Source organism: Dreissena polymorpha, chromosome 14 (assembly GCF_020536995.1).
Source record: "Dreissena polymorpha isolate Duluth1 chromosome 14, UMN_Dpol_1.0, whole genome shotgun sequence".
Taxonomy (NCBI): Eukaryota; Metazoa; Mollusca; class Bivalvia; order Myida; family Dreissenidae; genus Dreissena; species Dreissena polymorpha.
In genome coordinates, this window is record NC_068368.1 from 32850557 (window position 1) to 32868649 (window position 18093).

The 18093-nt window shown below is 34.2% G+C and overlaps 1 protein-coding gene across 2 annotated transcripts; it reads left to right on the forward strand.

The window, feature by feature from the left end:
* Window positions 1–1604: 1604 nt before the first annotated feature.
* Window positions 1605–17711, forward strand: LOC127858781 (uncharacterized). Of its 2 annotated transcripts, none has more exons than XM_052396059.1 (12): window positions 1605–1629; window positions 4678–4996; window positions 5507–6096; window positions 7121–7242; window positions 7907–7998; window positions 8803–8843; window positions 9790–9951; window positions 10708–10824; window positions 11530–12135; window positions 12860–12923; window positions 13229–13285; window positions 14921–17711. In XM_052396059.1, the coding sequence occupies exons 2-12, from the start codon at window positions 4699–4701 to the stop codon at window positions 15193–15195; spliced, it is 2424 nt and encodes an 807-aa protein (XP_052252019.1). In that variant the 5' UTR covers window positions 1605–1629; window positions 4678–4698; the 3' UTR covers window positions 15196–17711. The 2 variants fall into 2 exon arrangements, with proteins under 2 accessions (XP_052252019.1, XP_052252018.1); XM_052396058.1 differs by lacking the exon at window positions 1605–1629 and adding an exon at window positions 2544–2740.
* The last annotated feature ends 382 nt before the right edge of the window (window positions 17712–18093 follow it).

Sequence of the window (18093 nt, forward strand, 5' to 3'; positions counted from 1 at the left end):
AGAAGTGCATATACGTAGATGTTTCAGATTACATTTACTGTGAGTGCCTTTATTACAGTAAATTAAAGTATTCGAAAGTGATCATTTTAATTGAAATGAACCGTTTCATAAAGGTCTAAATTTATTTCATTTTTTTCCACCGTATTTTTGATAGCGTCTCCTTCCTGTTGTTTATATTATATCTCATGAAGCTTTACAAATGTAATTATATGCCTATGCTTATTTTTTTCATCATCAATTAATATTTATTACATCTAAGTAAGTCGGTAAGCCACGGGAGTCCTATTATAAACAGCGATTAAAATTCATACTTGATAATTTTGACGCTCAGACAGGTCCATTTATTGGGGTTTCTAATATACAGGATATAAACAAAGATAACAATCGCTCTTTTTCTGAGTTCAAAGCATTCTTTAAGGACACATGTGGTTTCCATTCGGAGATTAGCGCTTTTATACCACCCCCACACCAAAACAAAGAAACATAATTACACGCTAAAATGATAATTTTGTCGAAAGACTCAAATGAATTTTTTATTCACGCGAAAACGTTTTCCCTTACATCGCATAAATATGATTTTTATTCCGAATTTGCAAAAATTCAAAAAGGTGTAACCGTTGTCGCTTGTTTAATCAATTACAAGCGTGAATCGATTTTAAATTAAATTAAACCGGATTTTCAATGATATCCTCAATAAAAACAAATTTCTTACGATTCTGTCCACATATATAGCTATGAGCGGGGACTTTAAATAGGGTGTCGTTTGTCCGGGTATACAATTCAATCGGGTGCCGATTGTCCGGGTCGAAAAATTACCAGGGCGCCGACTTCCGCGTATGCAAAATACACTGGGTGCCGATTGTCCGGGTGCCGTTTGGCCTACAATCAGTAGTAGTAGTAGTAGTAGAAGTAGTAGTAGTAGTAGTAGTAGTAGTAGTAGTAGTAGTAGTAGTAGTTGGTAGTAGTAGAAGTAATAGTAGTGGCGGTGGTGGTGGTGGTTGGAAGTGGTAGTGTAATTACTCAGTAGAAACACGGAGTACATGTGCAGTAACATTTGTTTCGGTATGAATAGCGTGCGTATGGCATAACAAGTAACACAACAGTAGCGCCGACCTTCTTCCATATTTTCTTTCGGTGTTAGTGTAAACAAACTTACTTTGTTGCCTGATTATTGCAGCGTTTATAATTAGGTCCAGAAGTTGCGATGTAAAGCAGCCGTGTGCAGTTTGTTGGAATCACAATTAATATTTAGTTGAATGTAACCTGTTGCAAAAAAGCAATGTGTATATTTCAGTAATATTTAGCACAATAATATTATTTATGTTATTTTTAGGAAATATCTGTCACCGATTTATTTTACAAATGATTTGTAGAATTAGTTTTTCGAAACGCGATTATGTTATGAGAAAAACTGGCTGATTGTTGAGATTCCTGACAACCAATGAAATTATTTGCTACAAAATGGCGGGTGTTTTTATTTGAAGAAAAGTGTCGATATGTGTTTATATAAAATTCTTGTGTTTATAATGTATTTTAAAGAAGTGCTGACTATTTGTTTAACTTCTTTTACGATGAAAGTAAGGTTAATGTCGATTTAGCGAAGGAACGTCTTCTGTTCGTTGAGATAAGGTAAACTAGGTTACTGGTTTAGTATGTAAATTCGGACAGTACGTAAGTCGGACACACGTAATAACTCACTCAATTCCGATGAAATTTGACAATTTTTGGTGAAAAGGCGAGTACATTCATTGATACATTTTTAATGGTGTTGCATCATTTAAGCGCTTTATTTGCATGTGTCCGACTTTATAATTTTAGAACAGGAAATCCACAGTTTTTTTTTAATGGAAATGCTCATCAAGTGTCCAATGTTTATTACTCGACTACTCGTAGGGTGAATCCGTGAAAAGTCGGACAGTTGACAGTAAAACACATAATAAACTATCCAATTACAGACTTGAAATCCCCAGTAACACGCATTTAGCGACACATAGCCATTCACTTTGAAAAAATACATTTGTACAGTATGTACATGGACACCGTTTACGTTAACACAAAATCAATGATGTACTGGTACTTTTTGTTCTTTTTAGAGCACACATGGCTGTTTTCTAGTAAGAGTAGGCTAATTTATTGCCATTTTTGTCATTTGGTAGTGGAAACTTCAAGTGTGTATACAAATGACTGTAGTTTACCATCCCTTTAAATTATCTTAGAGGATATTACCTTGTAGTTTACAATTTGAGTCATTGTTTTTCTCATGGCCTTTGATTGAAGTGGCACATTTTATAGTCTTTAAATTGGCGCACAGTTCATTTCTGCAATCTGCGATTGCATTCTGCAGTTTAATTATTTAGCCAGGGCTCAACACTAACAGTGGTCTGTTGACCCGGGGTCAGTAAAAAATAGGGAGGACCAGTGAAACTAGAAATTGGTTGATCCGTCGGACCAGTTAAAAATCCTGGCCGGCTTATTGTGAAATACTGGTGGAAAGCCGTTTTCATTAATAAAACAACTTTATTTGTTCATAATAAACCGATAATTTCATCATATTTTTTGGGCCTACTCGAGACTGGGATGAAAAATAGCAACATATTGGAAATTCCAATTTTCCTAGATGCCCGAATGACAAAAACCTGTTGTCGGATCAAAAAATCGATTTGCATTCCGCAAATGTCTCTGGACTTCGCCGTGATCGATACAAAATTCAAAGCGTTTGGATTGAGAAATTAACAAAATGGTATTTATTATTTGAAAAAGCAGCAATCAGTCTTCGAAATTAGCACACGCCTTGCCCGTGGCCAGTAAAATTACTGCCGGGCACATACAAAAATTCACGTTTGTGGCCCGCCGGGCATGTAAATTATTGAAGCCGATTGACAGTTTATAAAAAAAATCGTAAGCGGTTCTTGATATTTGCAGATCTATTTTTCAATTTTGCGAACAAACACCTTGCCGTAAGTTGTAAAACAATGAAATTCGATTGGTTTAACAACACGCACCTGCTTGCACACGTCATCGTTGTTGTTTTTGACCGATGCAGTTCGGTCACATTCGGTTCTTATCGACGGTTTCTCTAGACATTAATCGAGAAGATGCTTTTTGAATCGATCATTTCAATCAAGTAATACGCTTCCGTTTTTGTCAATGTAAACAAAAAATTAATGTCATTGTCGACATAGAGGCTATGCAGTATCTTAGGTATGTTGATGGGGCTAAACCCGATAAAGCACTTCCAAAATAGAAAATTGACAATGATTTGAGAAAAAGGAAGCCAAGAAAGGATACGAGGACACCAGAGAACGCTCTTTTCAAGAGCACTGGTGTAACGATCGACCGTCTTAATTTTAGTGACTGATTAGATGTAATTGTATTCACTACGATTGAAACAAATGTTCTGCTTTACTATGTGTAGCATGTAAGTGTTAAAATGTTTTGATTTGTTATAATTTTGGTTAAAAAAGTTTGGGCATGTAAAAAATATGTTGGGCATGTAAAAATTCTTAAGTTACTGGCCCGACTGGCATGTAACTTTTCAAAGCTTATTTCGAAGACTGAGCAATAATCAGCATGTATTGATCTTAGTACCATCAGAATATACTTTGTTTACCCTGCAAATTTACACTGGAGAGCGCCGAATAATGTTTTGATATTGCCGGAGAATAAATGTGCGTATTTTCAAGATAACAAATTTTCACGATGTGGAATTTCATTCTGGGGGTGGTTGAAACCTGTTACCTCCGCCTAAAAACCCTAAAACTAATGAAGAGAAGCTTGAAGTACAGCAATTTTGAAAAGGACGAGAGATATTTCAGTAGATAGTATAGTTTTCTTTTTATAAATGCACAATACATTGTGGATAGTCCGGAAAGTTAATTGAAATGTAGGTAAAATAACATAGATATTGTCGGACCACTTAAAATCTTGGAGGACCAGTAATTTCTGAAAGCTGGTGGTCCTTTGGGTCAGTAGGTAAAAAAGTAAGTGTCAAGCCCTGATTGCTGTGTGTTCAACGCTAACAAAAACAAGTATGAACTATTTTTCGAAAACCCATGCGCTCGAGTTAGCAAATCGACCAATCATAAAAAAAATTTAAGTTAACATCGCTCAGTGATCTATTTTTAGAAAGGTATAGTGACAAATTGTAAACAGAATAAACTTGCGTCATAAATTAAACATTTTAATTCAAGATTAAAATTTGCCAATTGGCATTTTATTTACAGTTGGCTTTCGGTCAACTACTTACTTTTAAAATGGTTGTTCAATGAAAGGTTTGGTTGCCCGACCATTGGTTTTTATTATCATACAGTTTTTGCCTTGTTAGGCTGAAAGAAGGGTTTATGTCTGGGAGGGTTTTTTTCCGGATACCCAGTAACTTGTAAGGATGGGCAATTGAAATTGTGATTTTATATAATTATATTCCTAACAGGTTGTGCACAGTATTCATTCTTGTAACTTCACAAACAGTCTGCACGCTAACTATAAGCCCGACAGCCCAGGACTGGTTAAATGTTAATCGGGCTACTAGAAATTAATAATTTATATAGTCGGGCTATTGGATTCTGTTTCCAATAAAGCATCATAATTCGGGCTAGTGGTTAAAATATATTACCGTGATGACTGTTCACAATAATTTATGGTGGAAACAGTTACAATTAAATTTTGTTTTTATTTCAGTGTTTGTGTGCGGTTGTATTCATGCAGCCAGAGCTAATCCAGGTAAACTGGAGTAGCGATGAAGAACTGGTACAAGTAAGGTGGTCAGACTCCGATTCTGGGGACCCAGTGAATTGTTCTATGACCACATTACAAGACATTACAGGATCTGCTGACTGTGCTGTGACAGATAGCGAACAAGTACAGCGCGATGAGGAATATTTAGACATTTGGGATAGTGATGAAAGCTTAATGTTTTTGTCTTCTACAGATTCTGAACATGACATCGAACAGGTTTTAGCTAAGCCGAAAAAGAAAACAGAAAACAAGTACATTCAAAGTAAGTACAGTACAACTTTGAGGGAAATTTTGCCAGGCTTTTTTGAAATTTTAGCATGTGCGTTTGTTTAATAGTGAATTTTGTCAATTTTTTTACCAGTTTGGAGCTGTTTCTCAGTAACTATTGCATAGAAGGGGAAAATGTATGCTCACTTTGCGTTGTTTTTTCCCATTGTCAGTGTTGAATTCGACATCTAAGGCTTCCGAATAGTAATGGGTCAGAAATTGGCATCGCTTAAGTAGTTGTTTTAACTTTTGATTTTGATGATTTTTGTTGCCCTAGTCCCTTAAAATTCAATAATTAATACTATCCCAATAAAAAAACTAATAAAAATATGTTTCAGATTTAGACAAAAATGTGCCATAAACCCACACATTACAACGTTATTGCTAAAACTAATTTAAGGAACTTAAAAAAAATTCTTAGCCTTTCTGTTTACATTCTAAAACACCAGTCTTAATGCTAGAAAATAACCATTTGTTATGCCTTGGTTTTAATATTTGTTTTCAGGTGAGGTAAAGTCAGAAGGAAGAATGAAATTAAAAGCATTGAAGTTTCTTAGTATTAAGACAGCGCTTACCACACCCTGCTATTGTGGAAAACGGTGTATTATGCAGTTGAATATTAATTCTGTCCGTGATATTCGTGAAAAATTCTGGCATAATCCAAAATTGACTAGGATAACACTGCTGAAAGCATCATATGAAAAATCTGAAAAAGTCGGAAAATACAGGTACTTTTCAGTACAGTCTAAAAAACAAGAAATACAATTATGTACAAAAGCATTTTTGGCTGCATTGAGAGTTAACAAGAATACATTAACTACAGTTGCTGATATGTGCATGAATAACAAGGAAGCTCCAACTGGGAAATCCCCACGTAACTGGGACAAGAGCACTCTACTTTTGATTGCTTGGCTGGAGGATTACTTCAGATTTCATGGCGAAAGAATGCCTCACCGAAACGAGATTGTGATGCCATATGGAACAGTGAAAAGTCATATTTATGAACAATACAAAATGGATGTGGAAAATCCAGTGAGCAAAAGCCAGTTCTACAAGAAATGGATTGACAGCTTCCAGTTTGTTAAAACGAAAAAGGTAAAATAATGTGTTTTTTGTGGGTTACAAACAATTTTATGCTGATATGACGTTTTTAAACTACAAAGTCATGTACCTGCGTTAGTTGTAATACATGTAATTTGGCATCGTCAAATTAGAATCTATAGCTATATGTGTTTTTATAACAGCTGTCACATAATGAATCTTGTGTTGAGTATATCCTTTGAATGTCTGCAGCATTTGTTACAAGGTGTAACACCAATATACATGTAACCTTTTTTTTGTCAGTTACTAGATATAATAATATACAGTTGAATCAGATTCTCTCGAGGTCAACGACAAAGGTCAAATATATGGGGGACATAGTGTTTTACAAACACATCTGGTTAAAATTTAAAAATGAAAAAATATGCTACACAATCAAAAACTTAACTATATTACATTAAATATGTTTTAGAATGAGGCACACATGTACAATAGGCGAAAACGCATACATAGAAAGGATATTGCTTCAAAAAATTAACTAGAAAAAGTAGAATTTAAGATTTTCTCTAAAAACTTTCTGGAATGCCAGCCCTGGTGAAAACACCATTTCATTGCCTCTGTATCTTGAAAGAGCCTGGCCTTTCTTAATTCTTTCTCAGCTGTTAACCCTTACAATGCGGGAACCGAATTTTTAAGGCCTTTGCAAACAGTTTGGATCCAGATGAGACGCCACAGAACGTGGCGTCTCATCAGGATCCAAACTGTTTGCTATTCTGATAGTATTCTTTGAAAAAAATCGAAGAAAATGCGAATTTTAGAAATTCAGCAGACGACATTTTAGCAGACGACAAATTTCCCAGCATGCAAAGGGTTAAACTGTTACAGTGTAAAACGACAATTTTCATGGACTTTTCTAAGACTTAAAACCTTCATTGTGATGTATCAGAAAGGATACTCCAAAAAGGCATTGGTAATTTATTTTCAGGAATTTATTTTTGAAATGGGTTGTAAACAACAACAAAAATGAATCAGTTATCTGGAGCTGTGTAACATAAGCAGTGATCGATGTATGTTTCAGACCAACAGCTTCAGCAAATGTACAACTTGTGTGACATTAGAAAGGCTAATGAGCAAAACCACCTCTTTCGAGATGCGTGCTTTCTACAAGAAAAAGAAAGAAGAGCATAATATTCGTCAAATGTAATTTATGTATTTTCATTTCTTTTATTTTTCATTTAATTTTGTAACCAAATCTTTAATGAATTACTCCCTTACAAACATGGTAAGAAGCATTTCTAAAGTTCAGAATGCAAATCAGACTGTGTATTATTAGGGGAAAGATTAATGACCAGAAAAATTTACTGGGTGCTGCTAGATTGAAAATTATAAAAAGGTTCACGGTGAAAATTTTGGACTAACATTGACAATTTCTTGCAGGGTGCAGCATCCTCCAATTTTGCTCTATATCTTTCCCTAAGGCTTATTTTATATAACCACTGGTAATTAGTAAAATTTATTCAGTTAATCAAGCTCATTGACTTTTATCTTAAATTGAAAGGACCTTTAAGCCCCATTAATCCTACATATGTATTGATATCCCAAATTCACCTTTACTTATTGAACATAAATATGTAGTTTTATAAATGTTTTTAAACATTCAAAGTGAAATAGGTAGAAAGGTGCTATATCCTGCATATTTTTGTTTCCTGCATACTGCCCATTAATGATGGTAAACAAAGAAATGATATACATCTTTCAAATTTAATTTAATTTTGCCTATTAAATGTTTGATGTCAAAAGAAACAGATGCACTTAAAACTATTAACTATTTGCAACTTCAAAGCTCTTATTTAATGATATCCAGGTTAGAAAGGAAGTACTATTACAACAAAAAAGACCAGGCACAACGCAATCCAAGCCAGCACATGTCCATAATTATCGATGGTATGGATCAAGGTTGGTATTTAAAGTGTCCATACACTTTAATTTTGACAGGAGCAGTTTGAAAATCCTAACTAGTCATAAAACATATTCCCAAGTTCCAGTGTTCTGCCTTTGACGGGGCCTTGTTACAATGGCAAAAACAATTATTTGTCCTGACCCGATTTCTAAAAATAGGTCACCATAATAAGGATTTCTAAACATTACAATGAATGAATTTTTTGTTGAATGTGTAAACTGTAACAGAACAAAATCTTTCATTTTGTATTATGCCATTATAAAAAATAATTCCCATTATTTTGAAGAAAAAGCCTTTAACTATAGGCTATATAGAGTTTTAAATGTGCATTTCTTTCTCCATGCATATATACATGTTAACCTTTTCCATAATTATATATATATATATATATATGTCATAGAGGATATTTGTTGGATTCCGTGTAAGATTGCATTATATTTCATGAGTGGTCACCGAAACAATATTTTCACAAGTGAAAATAACGAGTTTCTGTTACAACCCATGAAATATATATTACGATCTTACACTTTGAAATATATAGTATTATGATTTGTCATTAGTAAATCATGTTGTTGTTCTCTTGTTTTTTTTTACGCTCTTTCACTGAAAAGCATGAAATACTGTAATTAATTTAATTTCCTGTCCAGACTTTTTTACTACATCCACAGTTGCACACAGGATACAATGGTACCAAAAAGGAAAGCTTTACATAATATGTGATTTAATTTTTTATATAACAAACATACAAACAGTTGTTTTTTAAATTTTTATTGCATAAATCTATTCTCTATTTTGTACAGCAAAGACCAATTTGCCACATTTTGCTGGGAGGAACCCAAAGGTAGGATAAAGGAGGTTTTGTGCCTTCGGTGGTAATCTTTTTGGCTCACACCTGTGTGTCGTACTCTGTGTGTCTTAAGCTTTCAATTTTCTTTACAGAATGTTACCCATAAAAAGGGCATATAAACAGTTTGTATGGTATATTTTTTTCTGAAATAAATGTTTATCCTATTACCAAACGAAAACCAATAGTATAACAAGTGATCGTATGAATATGAGCTGTGAACTATAAATATTTTTAGACTATGGTTTCCAATCTTTATTTTGGAACAATATATATTTCAATGTGATGTCATAGCAAATGATTATGTTTGAAGTAAACAAATACTATAAGCAAAATTGGGACACCAGCGTTATTTTTTAGAATTAAGTATTTTTACTCTTTTTGAACGATAAACACCACAAAATAATGGGATAAATAGAATATCATGTGAGTGTTGGAAAGAGATCAAGTTTATCATGCTCGGCTCAAAAATTTTGTAGCACTCTGAAAGTCTAGCACTACATGTTTCTCATCCTATAAACTTGATCTCTATCCGACAGTTACATAATATTCTATATATACATTAAAAAGCATTTATTTAATGAGTTCCTAAAATACATATCTTGCCATTCAACCATTGATGCAAAATTTATTAATTTATATTTAAAGTTGTCTCTAGGACACTTGCGGCGCTTAAAAAAACAAAAAATAGTGAATAGTTGTTACTTAGTATTATATTGTGGTGGTACGCTAGCAAATTTTGTTAAGTTCAGGTCAAGAATTATGAGTTTGATTGAAACTAAAGGCTTTTTATTTGGCAGGTGATAACAATTAATCAAATATGCTTGTTAAGTTTTAGGAGACGAAATACACAAACAAGATTCAGTATTTTGTTTGTTTTTGATTTCCAAATTTAAATGATGTATTGTGCAAGATTTTGTAACTGTTATGTGAAAAATTACAGAATCTGCATGCAGTGGATCTTCTGCATACTCATGTCACTGGAGTGCTAAGTCACGGGCATGGAGGGTTTCATGCCTATGTGGACATTAATGAATATCCTCATGATCCCAACTTGACAATCAACATCATACTTAAAGAGCTACTACGTCAAGCCAAGGCAAATGTGAGTAATGTTTGTGCACATGTTATCTTACATAATTATACTTGGAAGACAAAAATTGTAAGCAGGCCATTCAAGCACCTACATTTCTGAAAATAACCAAAGCCCTTGACACTAATGAAATACCACATGATGGCTTTTTTGGTAAAGATGGTGATAGTACAGTCAGTATTTTCAGGGGTCTCAATCTCTGGTTTTTGGGGTTTAAATAAGGCCATATTTCCCCAGCAAAAAGTATACAGTTCCCCCATTTCAGATAAAAATGCAAGACAATTGAATGCCCTAGACCCAGAATTGTCAAGTTCAAGTTCAAAATGTTTCAAACTAAATAAAATTGATAGATAAGTGTTAACTGTTAATAGATTGTAGTAAAAAGGACAAATTAAGTGATTAAAACAAATATTGTAATGTTTCTTATGTTTTGGTTGAAATTCTCCTATGGAAAATGATGCCTGATTTCGCCCGCCTCGGTGTTCCCCCAAACCAGAGTGAGACCCCTGGTTTTATGAATTTGTATAGAGGATTATAAATTCTTGCTTAGGTTGGTTAATAGGATAGATAACATCAGAATACGAGTCATACAAAAAGCATTAGTATGATAACACATTTTCGCCAGACTAGCTATATTTGTGTATGATCATGTGATATAAACACTGACCATCTTACTTTTATTGTTTTCCCTATGTTGTAGTTTTACTTGTTGTTTACTCTAGAGAACAACACTATTGTGCAATAATTTTGTGGATGTTTTTATTCCAGAACAACTTCCTGCCTCCAAATTTGTTTATCCAAGCAGACAACTGTTGGAGGGAAAATAAGAACCGTTATGTATTTGCATTTCTGGAATTGTTAGTGGCAGAACAGGTTTTCCATGAGGTGAGTGTTGATTTCAAAGATCACAGTGTCTGTTTTACGACAGTCTTTCTTAAGGATGAGTATTCAAATAATTTCATTTTCATTAACTTGATTATTTGAATATTCATGTGCACTACTTACAATTATTCAACCTCTGTAGCATGATTTAGTAGAAATGCTTATTATGCCCCCCTTCGAAGAAAACGTATTCACACAATGGCTGCTACTACAACTTATAGCCCATATAGGGGGCATGCATGTTTTACAAACAGCCCTTGTTTACCAGGTAATCGATAACGTCGCGGAAACACGTCTATTCAGGGAATCGATAGGGATCGTAAAAGCATGTATCTATCAGGGAAAGGATAGTTACTATAACTAATTAACTTTAGACATGTTATTGTTGCCAACTACTGTGTATCATATATATCACTAAAAACATGATAGTTTTGAATCCTGCAATGTTTGTTTTCAAAATTATGGAATTGCATCTTTTTGGCTTTTATTTCAGGTAACATTTTTGTAGCCTTAACATATAAATTATTTATATTTGATTATTAAATGAATAGTTTTTCTTAGTATTATTCCATCTTGTAGTTTATGCATTTTTTTCAAATAAAATTATGATAAAACTTGGGAAAGGCATTATCTTGTTCAGCCATTGTCGACTTTATTGACTGAAGGTATTTGATTTGTCGGATTTGATAATCATATATTATATTTCAGGTTCATATGTCCTTCCTTATTGTTGGCCACACGCATGAAGACATTGATGCAAAATTTAGTGAGGTGTCCAGGCTGTTAAATACTAAAGATGCTGAATATTTTGATGACTTTTTAAACGTTTTGAAAAATGCAGAGCGTATCACACAATTATTTGATGTTAAGTCATGGATTGAGGGTGATTTGAACAAAGCTGACCACATCACCCAACCTTTGCACTTTAAATTTGTTTCTGTGGACGGTGGTGTAAAAGTGTTTTATAAAGGGGTTCAATCTCAGCCGTGGTCAGCCCTTAATGGGAACTTTTTGAATAAAGCCCCAAGTGGAAAGCCAGAAATATTGAAGCCAAATTTTAGTAAAATTGAAATAGATAAAAATGTTAAACAAATTAAAGCTCTGAAACTAATTTTCAAAAAGCAGGATAGTACACAAAAGTGGCTAGACTTTTACGAATCGCTCAATTCCAACATGGACAGTTTAGATTCTGGAGTACCGGTATTTCCTTTAACACTGCTACCAAGACAACCTATAAGGCAGTCCTTTCCACCAGGACAAGGAATGGTTCCTGAAGTTCGTGAACTGATTGAAAAGGAAAACAGACAGCCATTGGTGAGCTTTTTCTACAGTAAGGTCATATATTGTTAGCTAACCTGAGCTCACCGTACTCAGGGTATAAATTTCCCCCCCAACTGATTTGATAATCATCCATATTGCATTTCTAGCATATAGTATATACTCTGAGAATATACATGTTGAGTTTGTAAATCTTAATCAACCACTCGGCTAATCTTAATGAAACTTGGCAGGAATGTTCTTTGCATAACTCATATTACCATGGAAATGGATAGGTTTCCTTATATGTATATAGTAACATCTAGAGCTTAGAGCTCTAATATTTGGCATGAAACATCATATGATGAACCTAAACAGTAAACAAGAATGTTAAAATTATGCCTCTTGGGTCGGAATTTGCCCCATACCAGGGGCCAAATGTTTTTTCCTTAAATGTATATAGTGAAAAGTTAAAAAAACTTCTCTTAAATATTAAAACTAAAGCTTTGATATTTGACATTAAACATCGTCTGGAATACCTCTACCAATATTGTTCAAATTATGCCTTTAAGGGTAAAAATTGGCCCAACCCTGAAGGCAAATATGTTTTCCTATATGTATATTGTAAAAACTTCTTCCCTGAAACCACAATGCCAAGAGCTTGGATATTTGCTTTCAAACATGGGCTGATGGACCCTTACAATATGTAATTTGTAAAACAGTATGAGATACATGTATAATAATAAAATACAATATTGAGGTGTAATTTGTATAATTCAAGGTACAGATAAAAAAGCGAAAAACTGGAGACGAAGCTTCTGACCTCAGGGTTGCCAAAAAGAAGAGTAAATATATATGATATTTATTATTATCATAAATCTTGAAAATATCATTAAAGTTATCTTTTTACATTCGTTATAGAGTTGAAATTCATTTGTTATGTATTTAGTTTGAATTTGACAGGATCAGGAAGAACAAACTTAAGTTTAAGTATGTTTTACAGTAAAAATGTGACAATAAAATAATTATGAACATTATTTCATAAAAAATTTGTTTCTACTTATCCTAATCAAACCCATCTGTAGAAAATTATTGTGTATTTTTAGTGTACATGTAATCCATATGAAAATATTCCATTGAAACATTTCAGATGATAACACTTCTGGTGGGAAAGGGTTTGGCAAAAGGAAGAGAAGATTTATATATGGTTTGTATATTGCTCTTTTTTTTCTTTGAACATATAATGGTTTTTATAAGAAATAAGTAATAATAGTATTAAAACTGATTAATATTAAAGGGGCCTTTTCACAGATTTTGGCATGTTTTGTAGTTTGTCTTTAAGTGCTTTATATTGATAAATGTAAACACTGGATCTAAAAAGCTCAAGTAAAAAATCAAGAATAAAATTTAAAAAAAAGGAAAAAAAGTAGCCCCCATCAGGGCTCGAACCAGTAACCCCCAGAGTCCTGGAGTAAATGGGATATGGGAATCACGACCGTCCATCTGTCCCAAGGAGCATAAGTTTGTCATTTATAAAGCGAAATTCCTTAAACTTGGTACAAAAGATCCTCATCATTAGACTGTGTATGCTTAAATACCAGTTCCCTACCTCCAAGGTCAATGTCACTATTATAGGTCAAATGTCTATATATAGTACAATGCTGCATCCTGTTTGTGTCCAGAGCATAACTTAGTCATGTATTGAGTGAATTTTATTAAACTTGGCACAAATATTTTCAATCGTGTGTCGCTCTTTCTGTTGCCTAAATCTAGTGGAAGACAAGGTAAAGGTTAACTTTCATCCATTTTTTTAAAAACGGAATTCCCATGCCTTGAAGGAACACAACTTGAATGATATTTTCTCGCAAAATAAACTCGATACTGCAACTAGTGTTCTACAGATATTAAAGCATTAATTAAGCCTTTATATGTTTTGTTAACATTTCTTGTATTCTCACGTTTTCAGCTTTTCAAGGTTTAAAAATGCATTTTGTTTGAAGTATTGTTGAGTAGCCTATTAGGCATTTAAAATAAAAATAAATTATTCTACAGCTTGATTTTCAGTACGTTACAGGACGGCATATAGTGATTGCACTGTCCGTCCGTTCATATGTCTGTCCGTCACACTTGCGTTAAAGTGATATTATGGGCATCTAACAGTTAATAGGTGTCTATCGCAACCGTTGTTTATTTTTGGTGTTTTCACTTCATATATACTTAGATTTGTTAATGCAGCATCAACATGCTAAAACAATATCCCTGAAAGAGAAAAATAATGCATTTGAATTAAATTGAATATAAACTGTACTTTCGTTTGACAACTGGTCATGCTTGTACGATGTGTACCTAAATTTAGTTTTAGTGCAGATTCGTTCATACGACACAAAGACACAATTTGTTTTACGGATGGCTTACAGGACTGGGTGAGTCACGTAAGATATCGAATATAAAATATATTTTTAATAACAACTGGTAGCAAGATGAGTTGCAGATAATTGGTCAGTAACTTCATTTTAAGTAACTTGTTTGACCTGTTAATTCTTTTCAGCTCAATTCAACAGTGAAAAATGCCCATAATATCGCTTAAAGGTTTCGAAAAATGCTCATAACTTGTATGTCGCTTCAGATGTAACCTTTATAATTGGTATGCATTTGTATATGGACAAGGCCTTTCCATACGCACACAAATTTTGACCCCTTTGACCTTGACATTAAACTTAGGGTCCGCTTTTAGGTTCAAACTCTGCCTTTAGGTTTTGAAAAAGCGTTTTTTGGGGGCATATGTCTGATGGAGAAAGCTCTTGTTTTTGTTTGGCATTGATATGTGGTTTGTTTATTTAAGACACAACACTGTGCAGATCACGACTGGTCATGATTACAGATGAAGAAAGGAAGAAACATCTGTGGATAAAATTCTTGATGGACCTGTATACTTCATTTATGCAGTATATGCACATCTTGTTGCTCATTTTGTATGTGTTCTGCTGCCTTTTTGAAGGATATATTTTGTTTATTTTAAGGTTATTGCAAGAACTTCTGCGTCAATCTTTACTAGAACACATGGGTTTATTCCAACCCAGAGTTTCATTTTATGGTGAAATTGGATCAGTCAATTAAATTTGTTTTAGCAAATATACGTCTCTGGTGGGCAAAAATAAGACACTATTATTGAGGTGTAGTGTTTAACAATTTGTATCCAGTCAAATGTTCCTTATTTCGCCAGTTGTCTTTATAATCCCCCGAAAGTATTGAGTGAGATGTCCTTTATAAGCTATTGTAACTGTACATTTGTTCATGTGCATTTTTCTACCAATTTTCGATTTCGGTTTAGAAATGCTTTGTATGAACTTGTCTTCACATAAAAATGCTTTATTATGTCCCCCTTCGAAGAAGAGGGGTATATTGTTTTGCTCATGTCGGTCCGTATGTCCGTCTGTCCACCAGATGGTTTCCAGATGATAACTCAAGAACACTTAGGCCTAGGATCATGAAACTTCATAGGTACATTGATCATGACTCACAGATGACCCCTATTGATTTTGAGGTCACTAGGTCAAAGGTCAAGGTCACGGTGACCCGAAATAGTAAAATGGTTTCCGGATGATAACTCAAGAAGGCTTATGCCAAGGATCATGAAACTTCATAGGTACATTGATCATGACTCGCAGATGACCGCTATTGATTTTCAGGTCACTAGGTCAAAGGTCAAGGTCATGGTGACCCGAAATAGTAAAATGGTTTCCGGATGATTACTCAAGAACTCTTATGCCTAGGATCATGAAACTTCATAGGTACATTGATCACGACTCGCAGATGACACCTATTGATTTTCAGGTCACTAGGTCAAATGTCAAGGTCACGGTGACCCGAAACAGTAAAATGGTTTCCGAATGATAACTCAAGAACGCTTATGCATAGGATCATGAAACTTCATAGGTAAATTGATCATGAATCGCAGATGACCCTATTAATTTTCAGGTCACAAGGTCAAGGTCAGGTGACTTGAAACCGCAAAATGGTTTCCGGACGATAACTCAAGAATGCTTACACCTAGGATCATGAAAATTCATAGGTTCATTGATCATGACTGGCAGATAACCCCTAATAATTTTCAGGTCACTAGGTCAAGGTCACAGTGAGTCGAAACAGTAAAATGGTTTCCTGATGATAAATCAAGAATAATTAGGCCTAGGATCCTGAAACTTTATAGGTACATTGATCATGACTAGCAGATGACCCCTATCGATTTTCAGGTTACTAGGTCAAGGTCACAGTGACAAAAACTAATTCACACTTTGGCTGCCACTTCAACTGACAGCCCAAAAGGGGGGCATGCATGTTTTACAAACAGCCCTTGTTAAAATAGATTTTGTGAATTTGTGATTGCTAATGTTTAATTTTTATGTCTCCGAAGGAGGGCATATAGTGATCGGACTGTACGTCTTTCCGTCACACTTTGCGTTTAGGTTTCGCGTTTAGGTTTCAAAAAATGCTCATAAATTCTATGCCCCTTCACATAGCAACTTGATATTTGGTATGCATGTGTATCTCATTGAGCTGCACATTTTGAGTGGTGAAAGGTCAAGGTCATCCTTCAAGGTCAAAGGTAAAAAAAACATGTATCAACGCAGCGCAGTAGGGGGACAGTGTGTTTCTGACAAACACATCTCTTGTTTTATGTTCTATAATATGTTTGTATGTCAGGAGAAACAATAAAGTTTTGTTTTTACAATACATACTAAACTTGTGGCAGAATTGTTTAGTAATGAAAATACAAATTGCAGCAATTGCATCTGTTAAAGAACTTTGAATGGTTATAATTGATGTAAAGATTGTTTTATTGAAATATTTCATTTTTAAAATGACTTCACATGTTGAAAAACATGTTATGTATTTTTTATAAAAAAATTAATTAATTTTAGTTAGTCATAAAAAAATATTGAATCATTCACACTCTTTTATAAATGTTCTGACCTACTGACTGGTGGATTGCGAACATAATGGTATACCTTTGTGTGTGTTTGTATTTATTATTACATGTTTTATAATTAAAAAATAAATTAAGAATTATACATTTAAAAGTCGTTTACCTTCCATTTTTTTCAGTGTGATTTTTTCTGTGTGATTATGCATATCTGGAAGTGTGTACCGCTGGCTTAACATTTTCAAAGAATTTATCTCTCTATGTTATTATGAACTTTAGGGAGTTTGTACCGCCGGCGTAACATTTTCAAAGAATTATCTGTCTGTGTGATTATGAACCTTAGGGAGTTTGTACCGCCAGCGTAACATTAAGAAATATCTGTCTGTGATTATGCATAGTTTGTACCGCCGGCGTAACATTTTGTCATTGTAGAGTTTGTACCGCCAGCGTAACATTTTCAAAGAAATATCTGTCTGTGATAATGCATAGTTTGTACCGCCGGCGTAACATTTTGTCATTGTAGAGTAACATTTTCAAATATCTGTCTGTGTGATTATGAACCTTAGGGAGTTTGTACCGCCGGCGTAACATTTTCAAAGAATTATCTGTCTGTGTGATTATGAACCTTAGGGAGTTTGTACCGCTGGCGTAACATTTTCAAAGAATTATCTGTCTGTGTGATTATGAACCTAAGGGAATTTGTACCGCCGGCGTAACATTTAGAATTATCTGTTTGTGTAATTATGAACCTTAGGGAGTTTGTAACGCCGGTGTAACATTAAGAAATATCTGACTGTGATAATGCATAGTTTGTACCGCCGGCGTAACATTTTGTCATTGTAGAGTAACATTTTCAAATATCTGTCTGTGTGATTATGAACCTTAGGGAGTTTGTACCGCCGGCGTAACATTTTCCAAGAATTATCTGTCTGTGTGATTATGAACCTAAGGGAATTTGTACCGCCGGCATAACATTTAGAATTATCTGTCTGTGTGATTATGAACCTTAGGGAGTTTGTACCGCCGGCGTAACATTAAGAAATGTCTGTCTGTGATTATGCATAGTTTGTACCGCCGGCGTAACATTTTGT

Bases quoted from the DNA above. Each gene is read 5' to 3' on its own strand.
- LOC127858781 (XM_052396058.1), top strand. The intron at 8,844-9,789 runs GTAGGATAAAGG...GAAAAATTACAG, and splicing joins TTGCTGGGAGGAACCCAAAG to AATCTGCATGCAGTGGATCT. The intron at 9,952-10,707 runs GTGAGTAATGTT...TTTTTATTCCAG, and splicing joins TACGTCAAGCCAAGGCAAAT to AACAACTTCCTGCCTCCAAA.